Below are 20,118 nucleotides of genomic sequence, written 5' to 3'. Positions count from 1 at the left end.
GCCGAGTATGTCGCAAACTCCGTAATACGTATTCGTATACGTATAAGTATTTGTTACGATCGTCGAAGATAATTGCCGAGAGAAATCTAATTAAACGTTCTCTGAACGATTCATTGATACATCGGCCGAGGATCCATATACATCGCGACCACGATGCAGCTCGCTCGAACAGATAAGTATGTGTTACGTGTATTGTACACGCGTGCACGACGTATACACGCGGAGAAGGCATAAGGATGCGTGTGCAGTGTGCACGCACTGGCTGGTCTCAGCTCGATGCGTACAGCCAGCCATTCATGCATACGCCCATTCATACGTCTCTCCGGCTCACCTTGAACACTTTTTATCGTCGGTCGATGTGGACGTGGTTGCGGTGTGGCGCGGCGCGACTCGACGCGCGTCTTCCTACACAGACTTAAACTCGCGCATTTGCAAATTTTATTAACTCGTTGGACAAAGTCGCTACACTTTCATTCGAATTTTCTTTCGGATCGGACGCTTTCAACCGCGCGTTCGTCGAGAGGATTTTGTCGAGACGAAACGTTTTGGTAGAAGACGGTAGAAGAATTTTGTCGATGTCGGAGCGGAACGTGGAGATTTACAGATGCGACGATCTCGGGGATGAAAGTATAGAAATTGTTTGTTTAATCGAATTTTTGCCGCTTCAAAGTCTGTGCATCGCGCAACTATAATTCTACGATATTTTCGTCTGAATAGAAACGTAGCGATTCGTTCGCGAGTTTCGTTTCTACATATTTTTCCTAGCGATTCGAGACGAAACGTTTCGGTAAAAGACCATCGTTGTGCGAAATTCGCAATGCTGATTTTGTCGATGTCGGAGCGGAACGTGGAGATTTAAATATTTGACGATCTCGGGGATGAAAGTATAGAAATTGTTCGTTTAATCGAATTCTTGCCGCTTTAAAGTCTGTGCATCGCGCAGCTATAATTCTACGATATTTTCGTCTCGAAAGAAACGTGGCGATCTGTTCGCGAATTTTGTTTGTAGATATTTTTCCTAGCGACAGGATGCGACGATCGTCTTTCTCGTGCCACTTACACCGTACGCTTAGTTTACGAACGAACTCGAGCGAAGAAAATGTGACGTGCAACTGCTCCAAGCGAAAAGGCGTCGTCGTCGTCGTCGTCGCCATTCTTCTTCGTGTCGTCGTTGCGGAGCGTGGCGCGCACAATGACTGCAGGTTTCCTAATACGGTCTCGTCGCGGAACTCGATGAAAAAAAGAGGAATTTTGGCCACCACCGGGGGCCTGGGAAGCAACGTGCCGCTTTAGATGCTGCCGGCACAGAAATTTAATAATCGACTACCGTTCTCTCTTCGTAACTTTGCCTTCCTCCGGCTACTCGAACGCGTATTATTCCTCGGCCAGCCGATCCTCCGCAGTCAGATTTTTCTCGCTTCTTAACGGAAAAGAGGAATTCGGCTAGACGAATACTCGACCTTCGCATTTTCGTTTAGCCGTGCCGCTGTAGCTCTTCGACGTTAAGAAATATGTTCGCGGTGTGGGCAAATCCTGGAGAACGTGTTATCGCTATTCCTCGTTCCGATTTTACAACAAATTCCCTTCGTTCGTTGAAACGAGAGCAAAATCGAAAAGTAAAAGTCAGCGCGAGGATCGTGGCAAAGACGAAGACTCGAGTTCGGTAGATCGATGCGAGAAAACACTCGATAAAACGGTACGCAAAGAAATAAAGCGAGAAATCGATAAGAAGAATAAAAGGAAACGCGTAGAAAAGAAGATGGCAAGATAAAGCGGAAGCCTGTGAAGCGAAAGTTATCGGATCGGTGCGTCGATGAGTCGTAGAAAGACCGCAGGAACGTTCGCTCGGTCGTCGAAACGGACGAATTTGCTTCGTCCTCCCCGTTCCTGCGAACGTCTGGAACTTTCGAAGATACGCGTTCTCCGAAATTCTGAGATCACGAGATACAAAGAGAAGAGAACTGGAAACGCGTACTCGTTGTCCGCGTTTGCTCGCGTTCGGGTCGGCAAGTGCCTTATACGGCAAAAAGATAAGAAGTTCGCGCATCCAGTAAATCGGCGATTTAAGGTGAGTCGGTGGCCGCTGAGACGCCGAGGAGATTGCGAGCGCGGAATTGCATCGAGCGTGAAGCGTGAAGCGAGCGAGCAAGATCGGATAGAGCGGGCTGCTGCGGCCGGTTCGGTCGAAGAAAGACAGGTTCGCGGTGCACGGACAGGTTCGTTCGCGAAAAACTTCAATTTGTCTCGCACGCTCCCCTATCCCGCCGCCGGGATATCTCCGCTGACTTGGCTGGATAACGCGTGCGCGCACGCGCTCTTCCAACGAAACGAGATTGCCGCGCGTGTAGGAGTTAACGTTCTTTGCAATTACGAGTTTCCAAGGGAGTTTAATCGTCGGTTTGCTCGAGGTTCGCGCCACGTTCACCGAGGGTGGCGAAAGAAATTTTATTTCCTCCGAGTATGAGTGTGCGCGGGAAGGTCGTAGGTCGCGGGCTAAATTATCCAGAGGAATGAAATATTGGATTTCCGAGTAAAGGTAAATTCGCCACCTTGTCGTTTACTCCAACATTTATTACCAATGCGAAGTTCGATTTATTTCGCTGAAAATACCACTTGCCAATGACGCTCGCCTCTGGAAAAACTGGCAAGTTTCACCTACGATACGTGAATTCTGCGGGATGCGTGACGCGTCTTATCGGCAAGCGTCGATTTACGGACTTTGTCTCAGTTTTGATTACGCGTTACGTAAACGTACGGTGGTTGTTGGCGAAGGTGTCCGCGAGAAATATTCTCGATGTTCGACAAAAAAGGTTTATTAAGCCACTAACGATCAACAGTCGACAATTTACGATCAACGATTAACGACCAAGAGTTGATAATCGCGTATCTCGGCTTGCGTTTGCTTCGCTACGACGCTAAATCTTTGGCGCTTCGCAGCTCGGGGCAGAACGAATCTTTGGTTCGAAACCAAACGGATTCTTCTCTTCGTTGCCCCTCTTTGCGTTTATTAGATGCCCGCGACAGTCGCCTCGTGTGCGTTCTTCGGAATATTCGGCGAAAGAATCGTAAGGATACCCATGGTGCATTAGGCATGTCGGTTTTGAAGCTACAGCGCTTTGTGTCGCGAAGCCGTTGGAGAGTTCCGTGGTCGAGCGCCGCCGCAGTACCAAGGCGAAAAATCGGTTTTCTCGAGAACCGAACTTCCGATAAAAAGACCGTGCTCCGTGCTTTCGCTTTATATTTCCAAAGGGACTCGCGTCTTGTCTAAAATTGGACTTCTTCGTTTACCGACTAACGAACTTTCTGGTGCCGCGACTGTATCCTAAATCTCCTTTTCTCCGATGATCGTCCGATCGAAAACTTTCGCGCTACGAACCTTGCTTATCGTCCAGCTGGAACAACCGTAATCGAACAGAGTTTACAGTCGTTACCGGCGTATCCCGAACGCATTCTCCGTATTCGTTCTCCGTGTACGTGTTCGTTCTGCGCCATAGACACACTTGGTTTTCATATGGTGTCGGCTCGGCGCGTTCTCCGCAATTATATTCGTCCGAATGGCAGCCGAGTGCGCGCCACGAGGCGTGGGCGGAGTCGAGCGATTTTAAACAACTGCCTGTAAGCATTAATTAAAGGGAGCCAAGAGGCTCGTTGTCGATGCACGACGACTCCATACAAGGTGACTGGTCTTAATTTGGCATTCGCGAAATAGTAACACCGATGCCGCTTAACGCGTACATCGTGCTGTCCGCCGCGACGTAGCCTACCCGATAATTAATTAACCGTATTTCATCGAACGCTCGCGTTTACGCGATTCGGCTTCCACTCGTTTGGCTATCGAACCCTCGGGGAATTATCGTCGCGTTGATCGAGAAACGCCTGTTTCGCGTTTTAAGCGTCTCGCGCGAGATCGACCTGTCGTTGCAGGGGTACGGCGTTGCTTCTGCCAGGTGTTGGTAAATGCTAGCGTCTGATTTATCGAGTCGTTTATACAGTTGTCTACGTTCGTACGCGAACATCTGGCTCCTCTTACGCTTACGCGTCGACACTGTGAAAAACGTTACGTTAATTTCGCTCGTTCCGCTTCTACGCTATCGCGTCCACTTTGCATTTGTGGCTATACGTTTTGCTGTATTGGACTGTCACGTTGGTCATTGGTGACCTGAGCGCTTCAACTTAAAAAAGTTGTGTAAAAATTGACAGTTAGGACATTTTGAATATAACCGATAAATGGAAGATACTTTGAAAGGAAAAGTGCCTCATCGAACGATTAAACGTTTTTATTAGAACATCGATAAAAAAAAAAAAATGAGAAGAAATCTGGCATCTAACGGTGCACCGTGTTAAAACACTTGAAACGTAAATGTGGCTCGTCGATACAATCTGGACGATAGGTGGTCACCTTTTTCGTCCGATTCTTAGCAATTTTTCGTCCCAGCTGTTTAACATTCTTTTTATACCACTCTCTGCGAAATTTTCCTGCCAGATACGCTTGCCCTTCTTTCTTCCGCGTTTCGCTTCGCGATCTTTGTCGAATAAGTATATTTCACGGCTCTGGCGAATGGCACCGTGTAAGGTGCATAGCGAGTGCCATTCTAAAATCCGATACCTTGATTTTTGTTTTTGTCGCTCGTTTATGGAGTATCGTCGCGTTTGAAATTGACGTATTTGACGATAACTCAGAAGCTAATTTTATATACCACTCGAGAGTTCTTCTATGTGGTGTAGAACACGCTATCGTTCGATCTGATAAATCTACGGCACATGTTCCTCTGTTGTGATCCACCACTATCATTGGTTTATCGCAAACATAATTTTTTTTACCTCTACCATTTCAGCCGAATGTTCCGTCGAAATCATAAAAATAATCCTAATAGCGTTTGCTAACATCTTCTACGTGTTTCGACTGTATATTCTGCGCGTTTTGCATACGACGAAATATCGAGTGCGAATAGATTGTCGAAATAAACGAAGCCTCGTTACGATATGTCGCTATCGATTGTTACCAAGGCGCCACGGTGGTCAACCGTGTCCACCAATAAGATAAACGGTCCATCGAGGAAGAACGTTGTCTTACATCTTCGATTTATTATTATTTTTATATGCTTCGAATAATAAAAATACTCTCGTGGCGTCTTCGGCGAAACGAGTGATTTCGGCGTGGCAGTCAAAGTGTTAACGCGTATCTACAACGATCAAATATTTATCAAATCGTCGGCGAGGTATCCATCGTTTTGTATCCTTCGTTTCGTTTATCATCGATGACGTGAAGGGGACGAGCCTGTTTCTTTACGAGAGACGATAAACGTTAACGCGTCGACGCGATAGGTCGAAGCATATCCCATAACGTTCGAGTTTATACTTTTTCGACCGTGTCGTCTAAATAGTTTCTTTTTTGATTTGGAAGAATTTTACGATCGATTCTCATTGAGAATTACAAGTAAATTTTTCTTAAGATAAACGGTCCATTGGCGAAGAACGTTGACTTACATCGTCGATTTATTATTATTTTTATATGCTTCGAATAATAAAAATACTCCAGTGGCGTTCTCGGCGAAACGTGTGATTTCGGCGTGACGGTCAAAGTGTCGAAAGAACGAGTTCCCTTCAAACCGTTCCTTCTCGCGTCAAATCTCGATCGGAGAATTCTTCCCTGTCCTGCCTGAACGACTCAATTAAGACCCGTGAACTTTTACCTGCTCCCTTTGACAATCCACCTACGAAACGAACCGAAATCGATCGAGCGGAAAGAACGTCGCGAGAACGAGATGTTACGTAAGACGGTCTCCTTTTACCAACCTGGTAAAACGGTGACACACGGCGGCAAGCCGATAATTCCGGCCGATTAAGATGCACCATGCGGAGACGTGCTCGCACAATTCACGTAATTCGCGCAATTAACCCCTTAGAGCCGCATTCCCGGCCGTTCGTCGGCATCCGGTACGTCGTTCGTTCATCGTTGTTTCGTCGAGGAACGGGTTCATGAATGAACCCGGCCGTGGTTCGGCAAAAAGTCTGCTTCCCCCTTTCTTCCCTACGTCCCTCTTCTCCTTCTTCGTCGCTCCGTTTCTCTCTTCACCGTGGAGCGACTGGCAGAGCGTAGAAACTGGTATCGGCACAATGCCGTCGGAATACGCTATTGGGCCGCCTCTATTCGTTCGGCCGCTATTTCAACCTGCGCCCGCGGCCCAAGACAAGAAACAGACGCCACCGGAAATCATCATTCTCCCCGGGTAGGTTTAATCGAAGGGAAAACCGGAATACGCCGCAGCTTGACTGACAACAGGAGCAACCTGTCCGTGGTCGTTCGACCAGGATTCCGCGTGGATGATTTTTCTTCACCGCAGCGATCCTCTTTTCTCCGACGGACGCTTTTCATCTTCTTCTTCTTCTCCTTCTTCTCGTCTTCCTCGTCTATTCCTTTCCCGACGCGGATTAATTAGTCGCGTCGTTGCCGTAAACGAGCGTTCTTTCGACGAGCCTGAAACGCGACGCTGCGTCGCGCCGCCTCGTAACATCGAACATTTTCCAATCCTGTTACTTTGTAATACGTAATTATACGACGACTCGCGCGTTTAGTATAGTTTTCGAAACCACGTTCGTACGTATATCCTGATCCGATTCGCGTGGCGAACGTACGACGATATCGCGCGCCTCTAAGTTTCGTGAGATCGCGACGCGACGATATGGTAGCCGGCAGGCACACCAGCTGGTCCAACTTTTTGTCCAGGGTCGACAGCTGCGACGAAAACGAAAAATCCGAATTGGAATCAACGAGAGCAAGAAACCTCGACCCCTTCGACCATCGAAGGGGATGTGCGTGGCTACGGGATCGTTCGTGGGCCAAACGCGTTTGTCGCGATAGCAGAACGGTCACCGTCGAATAGATCCGTAGCTGTTCCGCGTTCCCAATCGCGTGGATACGATAATCGCGCTATCAAAAAATTCAGGGTCTTTCGTTTAATTCCGTTACCTCTAGTCGCATCGACTAAACGGTATCGTGTTACGAATCGTCGTTACGTTTCCACCAACTTTCTTCTCTCTGGAATGCATTTCTTTCGCATTTTCGACTAATATCGCGTCTATCGAAATCGCCGGCCAATCGTAGCTTTTCGATCGAGTTCGCTTGGTTCCGTTTCGTCGAAGGAGCGTAACCGTTTGGCATGTATTGGGTTGGCAACTAAGTGACTGCGGATATATCGATACCATCTATTGACAAAATCCGCAATCACTTAGTTGCTAACCTAAAAAAAGAGAAAGGCACGAGTTTATCTTGCATTTAACTTTTATTATATAATATTATGCCGTATTTCAGTTACATAATTTTAAGTATTCGATACCCTATTCGTCATATAGGCATACACGTACCTAAGAACATGTTCGGCACATATACACCTATATATGATGCACACACGTGGCGCATACCGCTGCGTGTTTAATAATCGACTTTATTATCAATATACAAATAATGGAAGACATAGCAGCACCTAGAAGTGCTGTTCAAAAGACGACCTCTTACCTAAAACATTCGTAAATTTTATTGTTCTTTTTTCCGCGAGACTGTTGTAAACCCCCTCTCGATAGCTTCATCCTGTAATTCACGCTGTTGCCGCTGCAAACGAAGCGCGATATACTTCTAGCCGCAGATTTGTAAACAACGTACTAAATCATCGTAGGTAACCAAACTGCGAGATACGTAATGATAGAGTATTGTAATCTTTTCTTTTCTTTCTCTCTCAATTCGATTTAATTCACCTTTTTTTATTTCGCATTTCACGTTTCGTTAGGCTATTACACGACGGATACGTCGTACGTTCAATTTTTCCGACACACCGTGATCTTGTTCGGACACGTGTATACGTACTTGCGCGCGGTAAAGAGACGTTACGTACACAAATACGCGCAGCATGGTACACGGACGAATTCTCTTTTCCGTTCGCGTCTTCGTGCCAGTGTGGAATCGCGCAAGTACATAGACAAGTATCTGGCCAGACGTACATTGTCGTCAAATTACCGACAACGCGTAAGTATCGTTTAATGTCTTCGTACATTTGAAATTGATAGTTCCTCGTAAATATGTTACATTTTATGTTGCCTTATTTTTAATAAAAAGAAAGTGCTACGACACTTTACTTCCTAGTCGGTTCTTCGTTGCTCCAAGCTTCTCGCGCAATATTCCATTCGCGTTCGTCTTGTTTCTTCACTCTGGACGAACGTAGTCTATCGCGTTTACGTAGAATTACAAGCGGTAATTTGGAATTGAAATCGCGGAACGTTGTGCGACAACTTGTTGGCGTTGCGTTTAATAACCGCGCGACTTTAAAGAAAGGCGAAACGAGAGAAAAAAGGGATCGGTACTCGATCTAGTGTAAGTGCAAGCGTAATATCAAAGTCTAACGCTATGTAACGTACACGATACGACACGAGGTCGACGCTTTTGGCAATTACATTGAGAATTCAAGGGGAAATTTTGGTGTTTCCGACGAACATCGATATCGATCTGCCGCGATCGTACGTACGACAGCGTGTTCGTGAAATAGGAACGTTTCGATAAAATTTCTATTACCACCTTGAACGAAACAACACGCGCGCTCGGAGCATTAATAATTATAAAACTGACCACGCTCGTACTTGCGTGGATCGTGCACACGTTGCACGTGTGCTTCACGTGTAAATGATTATCGGCTGATACCAGCATATACCGATCTCGGAAGGTATGGAAACAACGGTAACGCTACGTCTTAGTCGAATCGAATTATAAAGAAATAGAACGTCTCGTTTGGCACGGCAGGCTCGTCCAAACGATAAAAAACGATCGTGCTTCTTGCCGCGACTGTAATCGGATGTATGTATTACGAGATCTTAGATGTTTACGCATATTGTCGTTGCCACTCTGTTCGAACACGCATCGCGAGTACATGTAATTCTTATCGATTTGTTTTATATATTACGACTTAGATTCGACGTAATACGATTACGAAATATTACGATTAGGAAATATTCACAAATTTCTTCGCAACAGAATTTATAATGGGATATGTAATCATAGATCAACATTAATATTATGTATTTGGATATGTACATGTCTCTGTGCGCGTGCGCACGCTTGCCTCAAAGGCGTGAGCATGTGTATGTATGTGATTGTTACGTACACATAGAGTGCATATGCACGTACGTGAATGCGTGTAAATTAACGTTCATACGTATACGTATCGTGTGTATGTATGTATGTATGTATGTATGTATGTATGCATGTAAACATGTATATATACACACACACGCGCGCGAGCACACATGCATAAGCACACACGCAACATATACGTATATACATATATGTAGTTTATGCGCGCACACTCGTATCTCGTTCTCTCACGCGCTCACGCACGAAGCTCGTATGCGCGCACCCACTGACTCGTGTATGAACGCGCATACGCATGCACTCGTTCGCTCACTCGTATGCACGTATTTATCAATTATATAGGTATTAAACCGATAAACTAGTATACCATTTTCATAACTGTTTCATAGAAACGGCAACGCTAAATTCATTTCAAAAACGTTAATTCACGAGTATCTGTGTGTCTCTGTCCGTCTGTCCGCTCTCTGTCTATCTGTCCGTGTGTGTACGTGTAGATGTGCGTGCGTGTGTATGTGTAAGATCAATTCGAACAAAGTCACGCGAATCGCGTGGCGAGTGTGCTTGAAACAATCGCGATAACCAACGTGGAAAAGAAATGACAAGGACGACTCGCGCTACCACAAAACTTGATCTCCATCTCCTCCGGATGGTAGTTTATACATTTCGGAGGCCTACGACGATACAAACGTTCTCTTCTCGCGATACAAGCACCAGGCTCCGTCAGAGCCTCTATGGGCTCGATGCTCAATTGTTTACTCCCGCATGGACACAACGTGTCTACCACCAGCAGAATCAAATTCGTATGGCGAATCTTTTGTACGCTGAACGGCCTGTAAACATACATATACATCTTTGAATGCTGCGACAAAACGACCACAAGTCTACCTACTGTCGATCGAGGTTGTAATCCCGAAATTTGCTGGATATCAAAGGGAGGAGACCGTAAATCTGAGATATAAGATCTTCGTTTCGAGATTTTATATCTCGGATCTACTATCTCGCCCAACGATTCCTAGACAAATATCGTCCGATCGATCGTCGGTGCCATTCTCAATAATATCCTCGATCGAAAATTATCTCGCTGCGAGTGGTTCCCGAACGTGAAATATACTTATACACCTACCTTTCGCAACCGGTGTCATGACAGTTGGTTAACTTTCCTTTCAACGGATTACTTTGACCGCTGGTATTCAATCTCTCGGGTTGTAGAATATAAAGATCCGTCTTCTTCTCGCAAGATCTCAAATTTCTCTGCGGATAATGGGCAGACGTAGCTCGCGTTGTTCCAGGAGAAACGGGGGTTGCGGCGGCAATTGCCGGAAGCCTTGGGAACGCTTCTTCGTTTCCCTCTGTTGTTTCGTCGATCGAGTCTCTACTTATCACGAACGGATCGAACTCGTGAACGTCTCCCATCGAGTCCTCTGAAAGTATATTTACGTTCGAGAACTAGGAAATTCGCCTCTTTTCTCTTTCGGCATAGCGTTCTTTCGAGCGAGTATGTCTTACCATCGAGTGCCCTCGCGGATTCGCCAGCGAACGCGAAAGCAACTTGCCATAAATTTTGAAAATTAAAGCCGAACGCCATGCTCCACAGAAAATTTCCCAGTATCGCGATCGTTGTCGCGATGGATCCGGAGAAAGTCCTCGGTGCGGCCGATTGATGAGATTCTTGCGGACTGCAAGTGCCCTGGTAATCGGTCACCGTTACTTTCCTGAAATCGACAAACGAAATTAACTCGAAGATGAAAACCTACGAGCCTAAAGAGTTCTTCTTCTTTCTCCAACGCTTCCTTCCATCTCAAAGTATTACCGCGCTTCAAGATTTTTACCTATAAATCCTGTCCTGAACCAGAGAATCCATTATAGTACCGTCGATTTCGCCGAAGAATTTCCCGGTATGCTCGTGTCGTTCGCTGATTATAATGAAACCGTTATTGTCTAAGATGTAGCAGTCTAATGCTTCGGAAGCGCAGTTCTTCTTGCAGCTCGTACCACTGCACTGAAAAGTAGAAGAAAATCGTTGTTAAACGAGTCGCGAAAACGAATGTGATCCGTGCGATTTGCCTTCGTTCTTCCGTTCGATTCGTATTCCAGGAAGGAAAGCAAAATAGAGCGAGTAACCGATATTTCCTACAAACTTACCGTCGAAGTAATGTTGACGAAACGAGAGGCCAGTGAAGAATGTTGAAACTGTAAACCCACGACCGCTGCTGGTGCTCTGTGTCCCGTCCCGATGAAAACCGCGTGAGTGGCCGTGACCAGTGGATTGGGGCTGTCGGCTAATTATCAATTCCGTTAAATTTACTATACGAACGATGTTAAGAAACGACGACGAAAGAGAGAAAGAAAAATCGGTATAGAATAATGTTCGAGCGTTAACCATTTGCGATGGAACGTGGCCACAGTGGCGATATTTAACATTTCCTCTTCAAACTGTAAACGTCGATTGCTCCAGCTACGACAGTTCGCTGTGTGCCAGTGCCTCGAAGAAAATACGTCGATCGCGAATGGTCAACTATTGTTTGATCCGTGGAAAGTGGAAAGCTGCAAGTACTACTCACCGGCGTCAAAAGGCACGCTGAAAACGAAACTTTCCGGTTCTATATAGTGTTGGTCGACGGCGCGTTTATACCATGAAGAATCTATAGCTCTTGCATACTCGTCAGCAAACGGGCTAAATAAACAGCAAAATTTTCGTCACCATTACCAATGGTATTGTCGTAAAGTCGATCCGAAGAAATTTCTACCGCGATCAGACTCTAATATGTCGATGTTTTTGTTATAAAGACAAACGTGTACGCATTTCAGAAGAGACGACAAAAAAAAAAAAGATTCGTATGAGATTTAGAAAACGGAATTAAACGACAATGAATGTTTGACATTTACGGTTCGTTCGTGATTTCTTCAGTTTGTTGATGCTCGTGCCAACGAAATAGGCCGCTTTTCGTTGCGATGAAACTCCTTGTTACACCGAATGTGCCTTTTCCTTGACTGCAAACACGAAGGTAGTTATATGGAACGTAATAAAATAAGTAAGAGACGGCGCAATAAGAGTATAAGAGAGCACAAAGTATCGTTGTTTTCATATTCGATAACGAATATGAATAATTACCGCGTAGCAAAATCGATACATAGAATACGTACTTTGCAGAATAAAGTTCAAGTACGATCAAACCTATTCATTCTCCGATTTCCGTTAATGTTGCTTAGAACATGGAATGTGCACGATACAACTTCGCGATTACGTATGTTCTTGAAAAGAAGTAAATCTCGATGCCGTACTTTTACAGTTGTCGAGGAACGAGGAACTTGGTACGATTCATACGATTCGATCGATCGTTCAGAAAAAGTCAAGAGAGATACGAAAACATAACGACGAAAGGGATATCGGATCATCGGGAATGTTTTCGCAGGTATCGTAAAACGAACGATTAAAACGACATTTAGGAAAAGATCACCGTGCAATATATCGACGAGTGCGCTTATACAAATAATTGTGCATAATGGATTACCTGTGCAGTAGAGCCATCAGTATGGCAATAGGGCTAGCGGTGGAGACACACAATATAAAATGTAATAAAAATATGCGATAAAAGGTAGCATTGTAAATGAAAAAGATTAGCCGTTGCGCATAGTACGTGTCGCGTTTGAACGAACAACGCTACTATAGTATACATGTATAATGTGTAATATGTACATAAATACACAGATACTTTTCTAATCTTACTTGATCGAAGTGATTGTAAGAAAGAAATTATAACAAGTCGAACAGTTAAGAACGATCAAAGTTATTTCGTCTTTCTTTTTTACTCTTCTCGCACGCTTTCCAGCTCTTTCTCTCTGATTTCACGTCGTTGCGCTGCCTTTTCCTTTTCGTTTCTACGGATGAAACACCTCCTTAATCTGGCTCTCGTTTCCTTGTCATCCCCTTTTCGTCGCAAAACGAAGAGGTCCCTCGTACCTTGAACAGTGTTCTCAACAACGCAGTCCCTTCTCATTATCGTTCAACGATACATCTCGTTCGCAACACGACTATGCGAGTCAACGGCGAGAGGGGGAGAAAGTAGAGTAGGCAGCAGTTTTACGATATCAAATAAGATATGTTATTCGATAATCGGTGCGTGAAAAAAAAACCGCGTGCTTGCTTGTGCATTGCAGTGCGTTGTCAATATTTCCACTATAAGTGTCCGCGCATGGAGGACATGCATCCGCGAGTTCCACTCACGCAACTCACTTACCTTTGATTTTCCTCTTTGTGCATCGCACCTCTTTTGTCGAAACCGTCGGTGACCAACGCATCCAACACGAGGGACTGCACTAATGTTTTATCACCTACGGAGTAAAACCGACGGTGAGTAAAAGGTAACGAACCACTTATTCGTTGCTACAACTTACAATAATAAGCATCTTTGTCGGGCTTGCTCGCTTGTTTATGATGCGAGCTCGGACTCCTTGGTCTCAAGGACATCCATTTCCACCCCGGGCTTTGCGTTCGTGCCAAAAAATGGAGAACGCGTTCTTCGGGGGTGGGAAACCACTTATCGGAAGCCGAACTATATTCACAGTACACCCAATCGGGATGCACCTTCCAATTGTTCCCCTTGAAATAGTCGGTTACTGAAAACGTGAGACGTACCAAATTATAGAAATTACTTTATTTTACTTATTGCTTCGTTTTCTATCGAAGACATATTGCTGGTAATTTATTACTTACCGTTTATTATCGCACGTTTGATTTCTTGTTCGGCCTTCAATTGAAACATACCATAGTTTTCGGGCAATGCCAGCCCCAATGAAAACGGAGTTCCTTCTATCGGTGTATAAAAATAATTGTGACGCCTAATGGTAACTCGTCTCTGTATGTATACGCATGAGCGCGCGTACCGGAAAAATAACAAAATGCCTATGTTAAATAACGCAATGATAGAGGAGACCTTCTACATGTACGAAGATAAGGCTCAAGTTTAAATATGGACGTACATGAGTGGAGGTAGCTACTGCCTCTTACCGTACCTGTCGGTATATGTATATTTTCAAAATCAGAACTTTTCTTCGACGTATGGCAAAATAGACGCGTAAAAAATCGATTCGAGCGTTAACAGACGTGTAAGAGGCAGCATGTAACGCTCCCAACGTCGTTCTTTCACTCACCATATTGTCGTAATGAATTTTGATCGCGAAACTAGTTTCCCCTTCTTTTTGATCAATCATGTCGTGCCTCAACTGTGTAACGACATACCAGAATAAAGAAAGAGAAGGTCGATAATATTATCATTAGGTAGTTATTAAGGATACTTACATCGAGCAGAAGGGAATTGTTCAACGGGTGCAACGGTCCATCGTACTCGGCAAGTTCGACTTCCGACAAATCTACGTTGATATACGTGGGTTTTAACGTTTCCTCGTACTGCAACGAAACGAGAGCAACGGAAATTTTGCAACTGGCAAACGTTAATTTTTGTACTATGCTACGAACTGTGTATTTGATTTGCTTACGTCTACGTTTCCTGGCTGCGTAAATAAAAACAAACAATGCGATGTCAGTGAACATTAATGCTATGAGTCAACAGCAATTAGATTAATTTCCTCTATAAAGCATTCCACGAAATCATTGCTCACCAATGGTCGTAAATCCGGATGATACAAAACGCGGCCGTTATTGTCGACGATAAAAGAATATGCGTTGACACCCAACTACAAATTCGAAAAATAATCTGCGATTAATCTGAATAATCCGCTTTCCATTGCGCGTGAACGTTACATATTCGCATAACCGATTTTATCTACCTTATAAGGTGAAACCAACTTCTGTATCTCTTCTATAGGTACATCCGTGCCGACGATACCCAATAAGTTAGCAGTTTTCATCTGCAACAGATGCATAATGATACATAATGATATGCAAGGGAGGAAGAGAAAAGAACGTATATATATATATATATATATGTTTATGATAAGCTTATGATAAACTTTAATATATTTCAAACTAGATAAATGAAATCACCGTTACAAACAGTGACGAGATTCTAGATTTTGATGAAAACATATTACCGTATAATTCCGGCGATCTAAGATAGGCGCGGTGACTGACATCATTAACTGGCCAATGTGTTCTTTACCATATCTACCGCTCTGAAACAGAAACACAGGAGAAGACAACTCCGCGTACAGCAGATCACGTTTGGATATAAGACAGATATAAAGTAAAAGCGAGGGTTTTCAATTTGCTCACCTTTCCGCCAACGTAAGCTGGACTCCAATGAATAGGGTGTTCGTGTTGGTAGAGCACCATAGGCCGTGCGAGCACTTTTATATATTCGAAAACTTTACTTCTAATGTCTTCCAGTTCGGTGATCCTCGCGTAGAATCCTGCATAATAGAAAATATGGAGACACGAATAACACATGATGTAATTACGTAAAGGCATAGTACAATAAACAACTATGATTTACCGAATGAACTTGTTAAATACAGTGAAATTTTAGTCAATGCCCAATTAAATGAATTCTTACTAGTTAAATCCAATTGTTTTAACACGAAGTTTCGCTATATGGACGAAAAATGATAGATGTAGCGAGAGGAATCAGTGGAATCCTATCGTACGAAGTTCAATCAGGTACGTAATCTATTCGCGTTGCGACAAGTTCACAGGAATTGAGTTTTACTTGATGCTACTGTAGTATCGAGCATAGTTGATAAAACTTAGAAAACAAAAATGGAAAATAAAAAGAGGAAAAGAACAGCGAATACGTACCTTTGTTCGAGCATGCTACGTTGTGTAATTCCGGACTTTTGTCACCACCAATTAGATACGTAAAAATACGGACAGGCATGTGAGGCGAATTGTATCGTTTTATCACCTCTGTAGGTAGGCCAGCGTTATCCGTAGTAATTAACATGATCGCTTGATTGCACTGACTCCCTTGTACTGTTTTGTTGTATTTATGAAGAATCTCAAACGCGGTCCCAAGAGCAGCCGATATATTTTTTGGCATTTCCTCGTGCTTCATGGAATTCGTTGCTATTTTCAATTCTTGGACGTTTTCAGGCGACGCTTGAACCAAACTGTCTTTGAAGCATTGTACGATCTCTTCCGCGGTATCTCCGTAACGATAAACGTTAACGTAATCGTTAGGACCCAAGGTATCGAGTATAGTTTTAACGGTAGTTACAGCCAAACGCTTATTCCTCTCTGAGACGTAGCAGTCGATATCGACCAATATCGCCAGGTCTTTCGGACTATTCGCGGCTCCAACGAACCAGTTAGAAATTCGGAAATCGTACACGTCTCGAACGACTCGATTCGCGCTTTTACCAGCGCTGAAACTTCGTTCCTCGATAGGTGGCCAAGAAATTGCTGAAACAAGTAAACGATTATCGTTACGAAGGAGAGAAGCCTCGGTGAGACGAAACAAATTGTAAGAAGAAATCGATAATGCGTGTGAGAAAAACCGTACCAGGAAAACGTCTTAAGAATCCCGAAGTCGCTCCGTAATATTGCCAGGAAAGCGAAGAATCGCTCTCATAATTATTAACAAACAACAAATCCAAATATTGACTCCATTGGATACCAGCGGCTACTTCGCGATCTGCAGAGAAGGGGTAATAGCGTGAGAATATCATCTAATTAGATCGTTTGGTTTTCGCGTTTAATTAGTCCCGTTCCTATCAGGGCCATGATCCTGCGGTTTTCAAGTATACCTACCAATTTCTTTTACTCCAGCAGGTAATAAAACGGCCGAAAAAGTAATGTTCACGGCTAAGTGATCGAAGTGTCGATTAGTCGAGAGCAAGGGTTCTTGTCCCGTTCCCGACATTTTTCCGTCTGAAGCAACGTCGAAACGCTGAGAAGGATAATATTTCGGCACTACGTTCCCGTCTCTCGGTGCCGACACAGCTGCCTGTTCGGCACTCTCTACCAACCTCTGTAAATGTTCGTTAACGATATACAATGGTCTTTTCGTTTTTTGTGATACAATCATCCTTACCATAACGGCGTTCATTTTAAAGTCCAACATGTTTTTTACTTCCGTGGCTATGTCTCGGACAACGACCAGTCCATCCTTTTTCTCAACTTGTGCTTCCATATCGTGATATTTCTGAAACGAAAGTGCGACAGGCTAAGTTTTCCACGTGTATCGTACTGACGTTACAAATTATACCTTTTAATCTGACATATGAAAATACCATTACCTATAAATTACGTTCAGATATATCACGGTAATTGCATAGTTAACCTTTATTCGAATGAAATTCGTGTCACTTTCTACTCTTCCAGGCCTGCTACTCAAAAATGAAAAAAGAATGATCGGTTGCTTACCCTTTGTATTTCGCTCATTTTCGTAACTTGTTTGCCAAATTCCCATAAATCAACGCCAAATTTTAAGGCCCAGTTTTTTACTCTGCAATACGACAAAGATAACGTTAAATGGACTGGAATCTGTGGCGAAACACGTTTCGTGTATTTTGATCTGCATTCTGTAAATATTCGAATCGTTAAAGTACGTTAGTTCGCGGTATTATTAGCATTATCGAGTTCTGTTATTTCTTTCTCGATCTTTTCTTTCGTTTGTTCGCTGATCTGCGAACTAACGGCGAAGTGAATTTGACCGTTCAAATTATGAAACTCGATATCGAGATAACAAATCGTAAATACGTCACTAAACGAATAAGGAAGATATCGAGACGAATATCGTTATATCGATTGTTAATTGCGCCTTAATTTGGGGAAAATGTCGTATAACGATAAAGTTGCACGCTACTTAACGGTTCGGTTTGAACCGAAATCGACGATTGTTCTGCTCGCCAGCTTCCACATATGCATACATCGTATAGCCTTACGTGTAAATGAGCACCATTGATGCATTTGTATGTATGTACGTACTTACGTACATGCTCACGTGCGCACGCACGTAGGTCGTACGCATACACGCCGATTCTGATCCTCGTTAATCGACTGTGTACGCGTAACTCTACACGCGCCTGCGTTCTTTCCAATTTTCGTTGCTTTCCTTCGAGAATCATTGAAAGTACTATACTGTCTGTCTTTTAATGCAGTCAGATATATATAAGGAAATACATATTTGTACTATTGCGCGCTGTGACGTATTAGGTTTCGGCATCTTTCGTGTCTCCTTTATCCCTCTCCCCTCTACCACAGTAGACAAAAATATAAATATTTTTCGCACAAAAAGAGGAGTAGAATACAATTAGAATTTCGATTTTCTTTAATTTTTAACTTGTGTTAGAGTCGAACCGATTACCACGCTATCGATAATACGTTTTGATACGTTTAACATCGCATGTGGATATACTCCTTTCTTAAAACATCCACGCCCTTCCATTTATAATATTCTATATTCACCTTGCTTTGTTAATCCCATTAATCCCTTCTAAATTGAGTCATTGTTTTATCATTTCTCATTTACTTGCTAAATACACGTGTAAACTGAAACGATATATGATAGAAAAAGAAGCTATAGATCCTTACTCGTTATGAGGTATATCCTCTTCTTGTTGATAACTTGATTTGATCCATAACAGTAACAACACTCCACAGTGCACAAATTTTTCCACGGACAGAAACATTATTTCGATGCTATCGATGAGCAGCCGAATACGAATAAACGATGAAACGAACGAACCAATCTTTTAAAAAAAAAAACGCATACGTTAATTCGAAGTAACCTCTCGAAAAGAATTAGTCTTACCGCTCCCTCGTAGTAGCGATCGATCGGCCGGAACACGCGAGTCAGCGTTACGTGCGTAAATTTACCGTTTCGACGGAATCTTGTTTATCCATATACATCTACATACATTTGATAGAAAACACAACTTTGTAACGCTTATATACGCTAGTACGTAGAAGCTTCTATGTATGATTCTTCGCCTTCTTTCATCTTCTTCTTTAAACGTACTCTTCGCACCTGACGATCGAAACTACGCTAATCGTATAGCCGTCGAACGTAAAAAACTCCTTTCATTTCACTACGCACGTTTTCGACGTTTCATCGCGACGAACGTTTGTACGTATTTGTGCGTCTGGTATTGTTCGCTAGGACTTTGCTCGTTTATATATTTCGATTCCGAATCAAATCATTATTTTTTTTAATGTGTCGCCGATGAAAGTGTCACTATCGATGATAACGATACGACAATGACGACACAATGCAACCAGAATGGTAACGACGTCTACGACGACGATAACGACGACGATGTATAGGGAAAAGCTCGTAAAAACTAGCCAATCAAAGCAAGTTCAACAACACGTAATTCACCTCCAACGCGCAGTTTTTCGTCGTAAACATTTTTCAGAACATATTACGAACCTCTCTAACGATCGAATCATCTCAAAAATAAAAGCGTCTTCGACGTACGCGCGTATGAACACCCGATCGACCGATCGCCCGAAGGACCGAACGACTAACCAACCAAGAGAGAAACGAAAAAAACGATCCTACGTCAAATCACCCCCCAGACAGTAAGTCGGTGTTCTTCTTTATTATCGTATCCTTTCCAAGTGAACGTATATTTTTCTTTTCACGAATAAATTAGACATTGTTCGATGCGCTGTCGACACGATTCGTTTTGTGAGATTCACGATTGCACCACCGATTACCGCCTTGTCGCGCGATCTCTCAAGTATGTTCACACCGTAACGCGCAGAGAACCCGAAAGAATGAAGGACGAGGGTGGGACAAGGGAGTAGTTGTAGGGAGAAAGAGAGAGAGAGAGAGAAAGGGAGAGACCAGAAGGGGTGGGATACGAAGCAAAGAAGGGGAATGCGGAGGAGATAGAAGAAAGAAAAAAATGACAGAAAAATCAAGTATTTGCACGCGTTACGCGCGCACTGAAAAATACGATACGCGAAAATATAATATACAGCGAAAATATAGGTTCTTGCCCGATGAAAAATAACTATATTACACGCGATGACTTCGTTTTGATAACACTTCCTCATGAAAATCGGACAAAGATGGTGT

The 20,118-nt window shown here is 43.5% G+C and overlaps 1 protein-coding gene and 1 long non-coding RNA gene across 6 annotated transcripts in view; one reads left to right on the top strand and one right to left on the bottom strand.

The window, feature by feature from the left end:
- Positions 1-8,099, top strand: part of LOC126863964 (uncharacterized) — a 39,579-nt gene extending 31,480 nt beyond the window's left edge. Inside the window, exon 2 of the long non-coding RNA XR_007689032.1 lies at positions 4,640-8,099. This is a non-coding gene — a long non-coding RNA (uncharacterized LOC126863964). The remainder of the gene's footprint in view (positions 1-4,639) is intronic.
- Positions 7,265-20,109, bottom strand: LOC126863953 (voltage-dependent calcium channel subunit alpha-2/delta-3). Of its 5 annotated transcripts, none has more exons than XM_050614741.1 (25): positions 19,564-20,109; positions 18,627-18,784; positions 17,457-17,538; positions 17,125-17,235; positions 16,842-17,061; positions 16,594-16,725; positions 15,891-16,493; positions 15,369-15,505; positions 15,188-15,268; positions 14,924-15,004; positions 14,756-14,830; positions 14,633-14,647; positions 14,436-14,543; positions 14,288-14,359; positions 13,851-13,992; positions 13,532-13,753; positions 13,375-13,468; positions 12,649-12,681; positions 12,023-12,127; positions 11,698-11,810; positions 11,279-11,415; positions 10,966-11,135; positions 10,643-10,848; positions 10,260-10,557; positions 7,265-9,966 (listed from the first exon to the last, which is right to left on the bottom strand). In XM_050614741.1, the coding sequence occupies exons 2-25, from the start codon at positions 18,722-18,724 to the stop codon at positions 9,672-9,674; spliced, it is 3,630 nt and encodes a 1,209-aa protein (XP_050470698.1). In that variant the 5' UTR covers positions 18,725-18,784; positions 19,564-20,109; the 3' UTR covers positions 7,265-9,671. The 5 variants fall into 5 exon arrangements, with proteins under 5 accessions (XP_050470698.1, XP_050470699.1, XP_050470695.1 ...); XM_050614742.1 differs by having other exon boundaries at positions 19,568-20,109; XM_050614738.1 differs by having other exon boundaries at positions 19,597-20,108.
- Positions 20,110-20,118: the final 9 nt, after the last annotated feature.

This window comes from Bombus huntii, chromosome 3, assembly GCF_024542735.1.
Source record: "Bombus huntii isolate Logan2020A chromosome 3, iyBomHunt1.1, whole genome shotgun sequence".
Lineage (NCBI taxonomy): Eukaryota > Metazoa > Arthropoda > Insecta > Hymenoptera > Apidae > Bombus > Bombus huntii.
The sequence above is the reverse complement of the archived record's forward strand: the minus strand, read 5'-3'. Positions and strand labels throughout refer to the sequence as shown.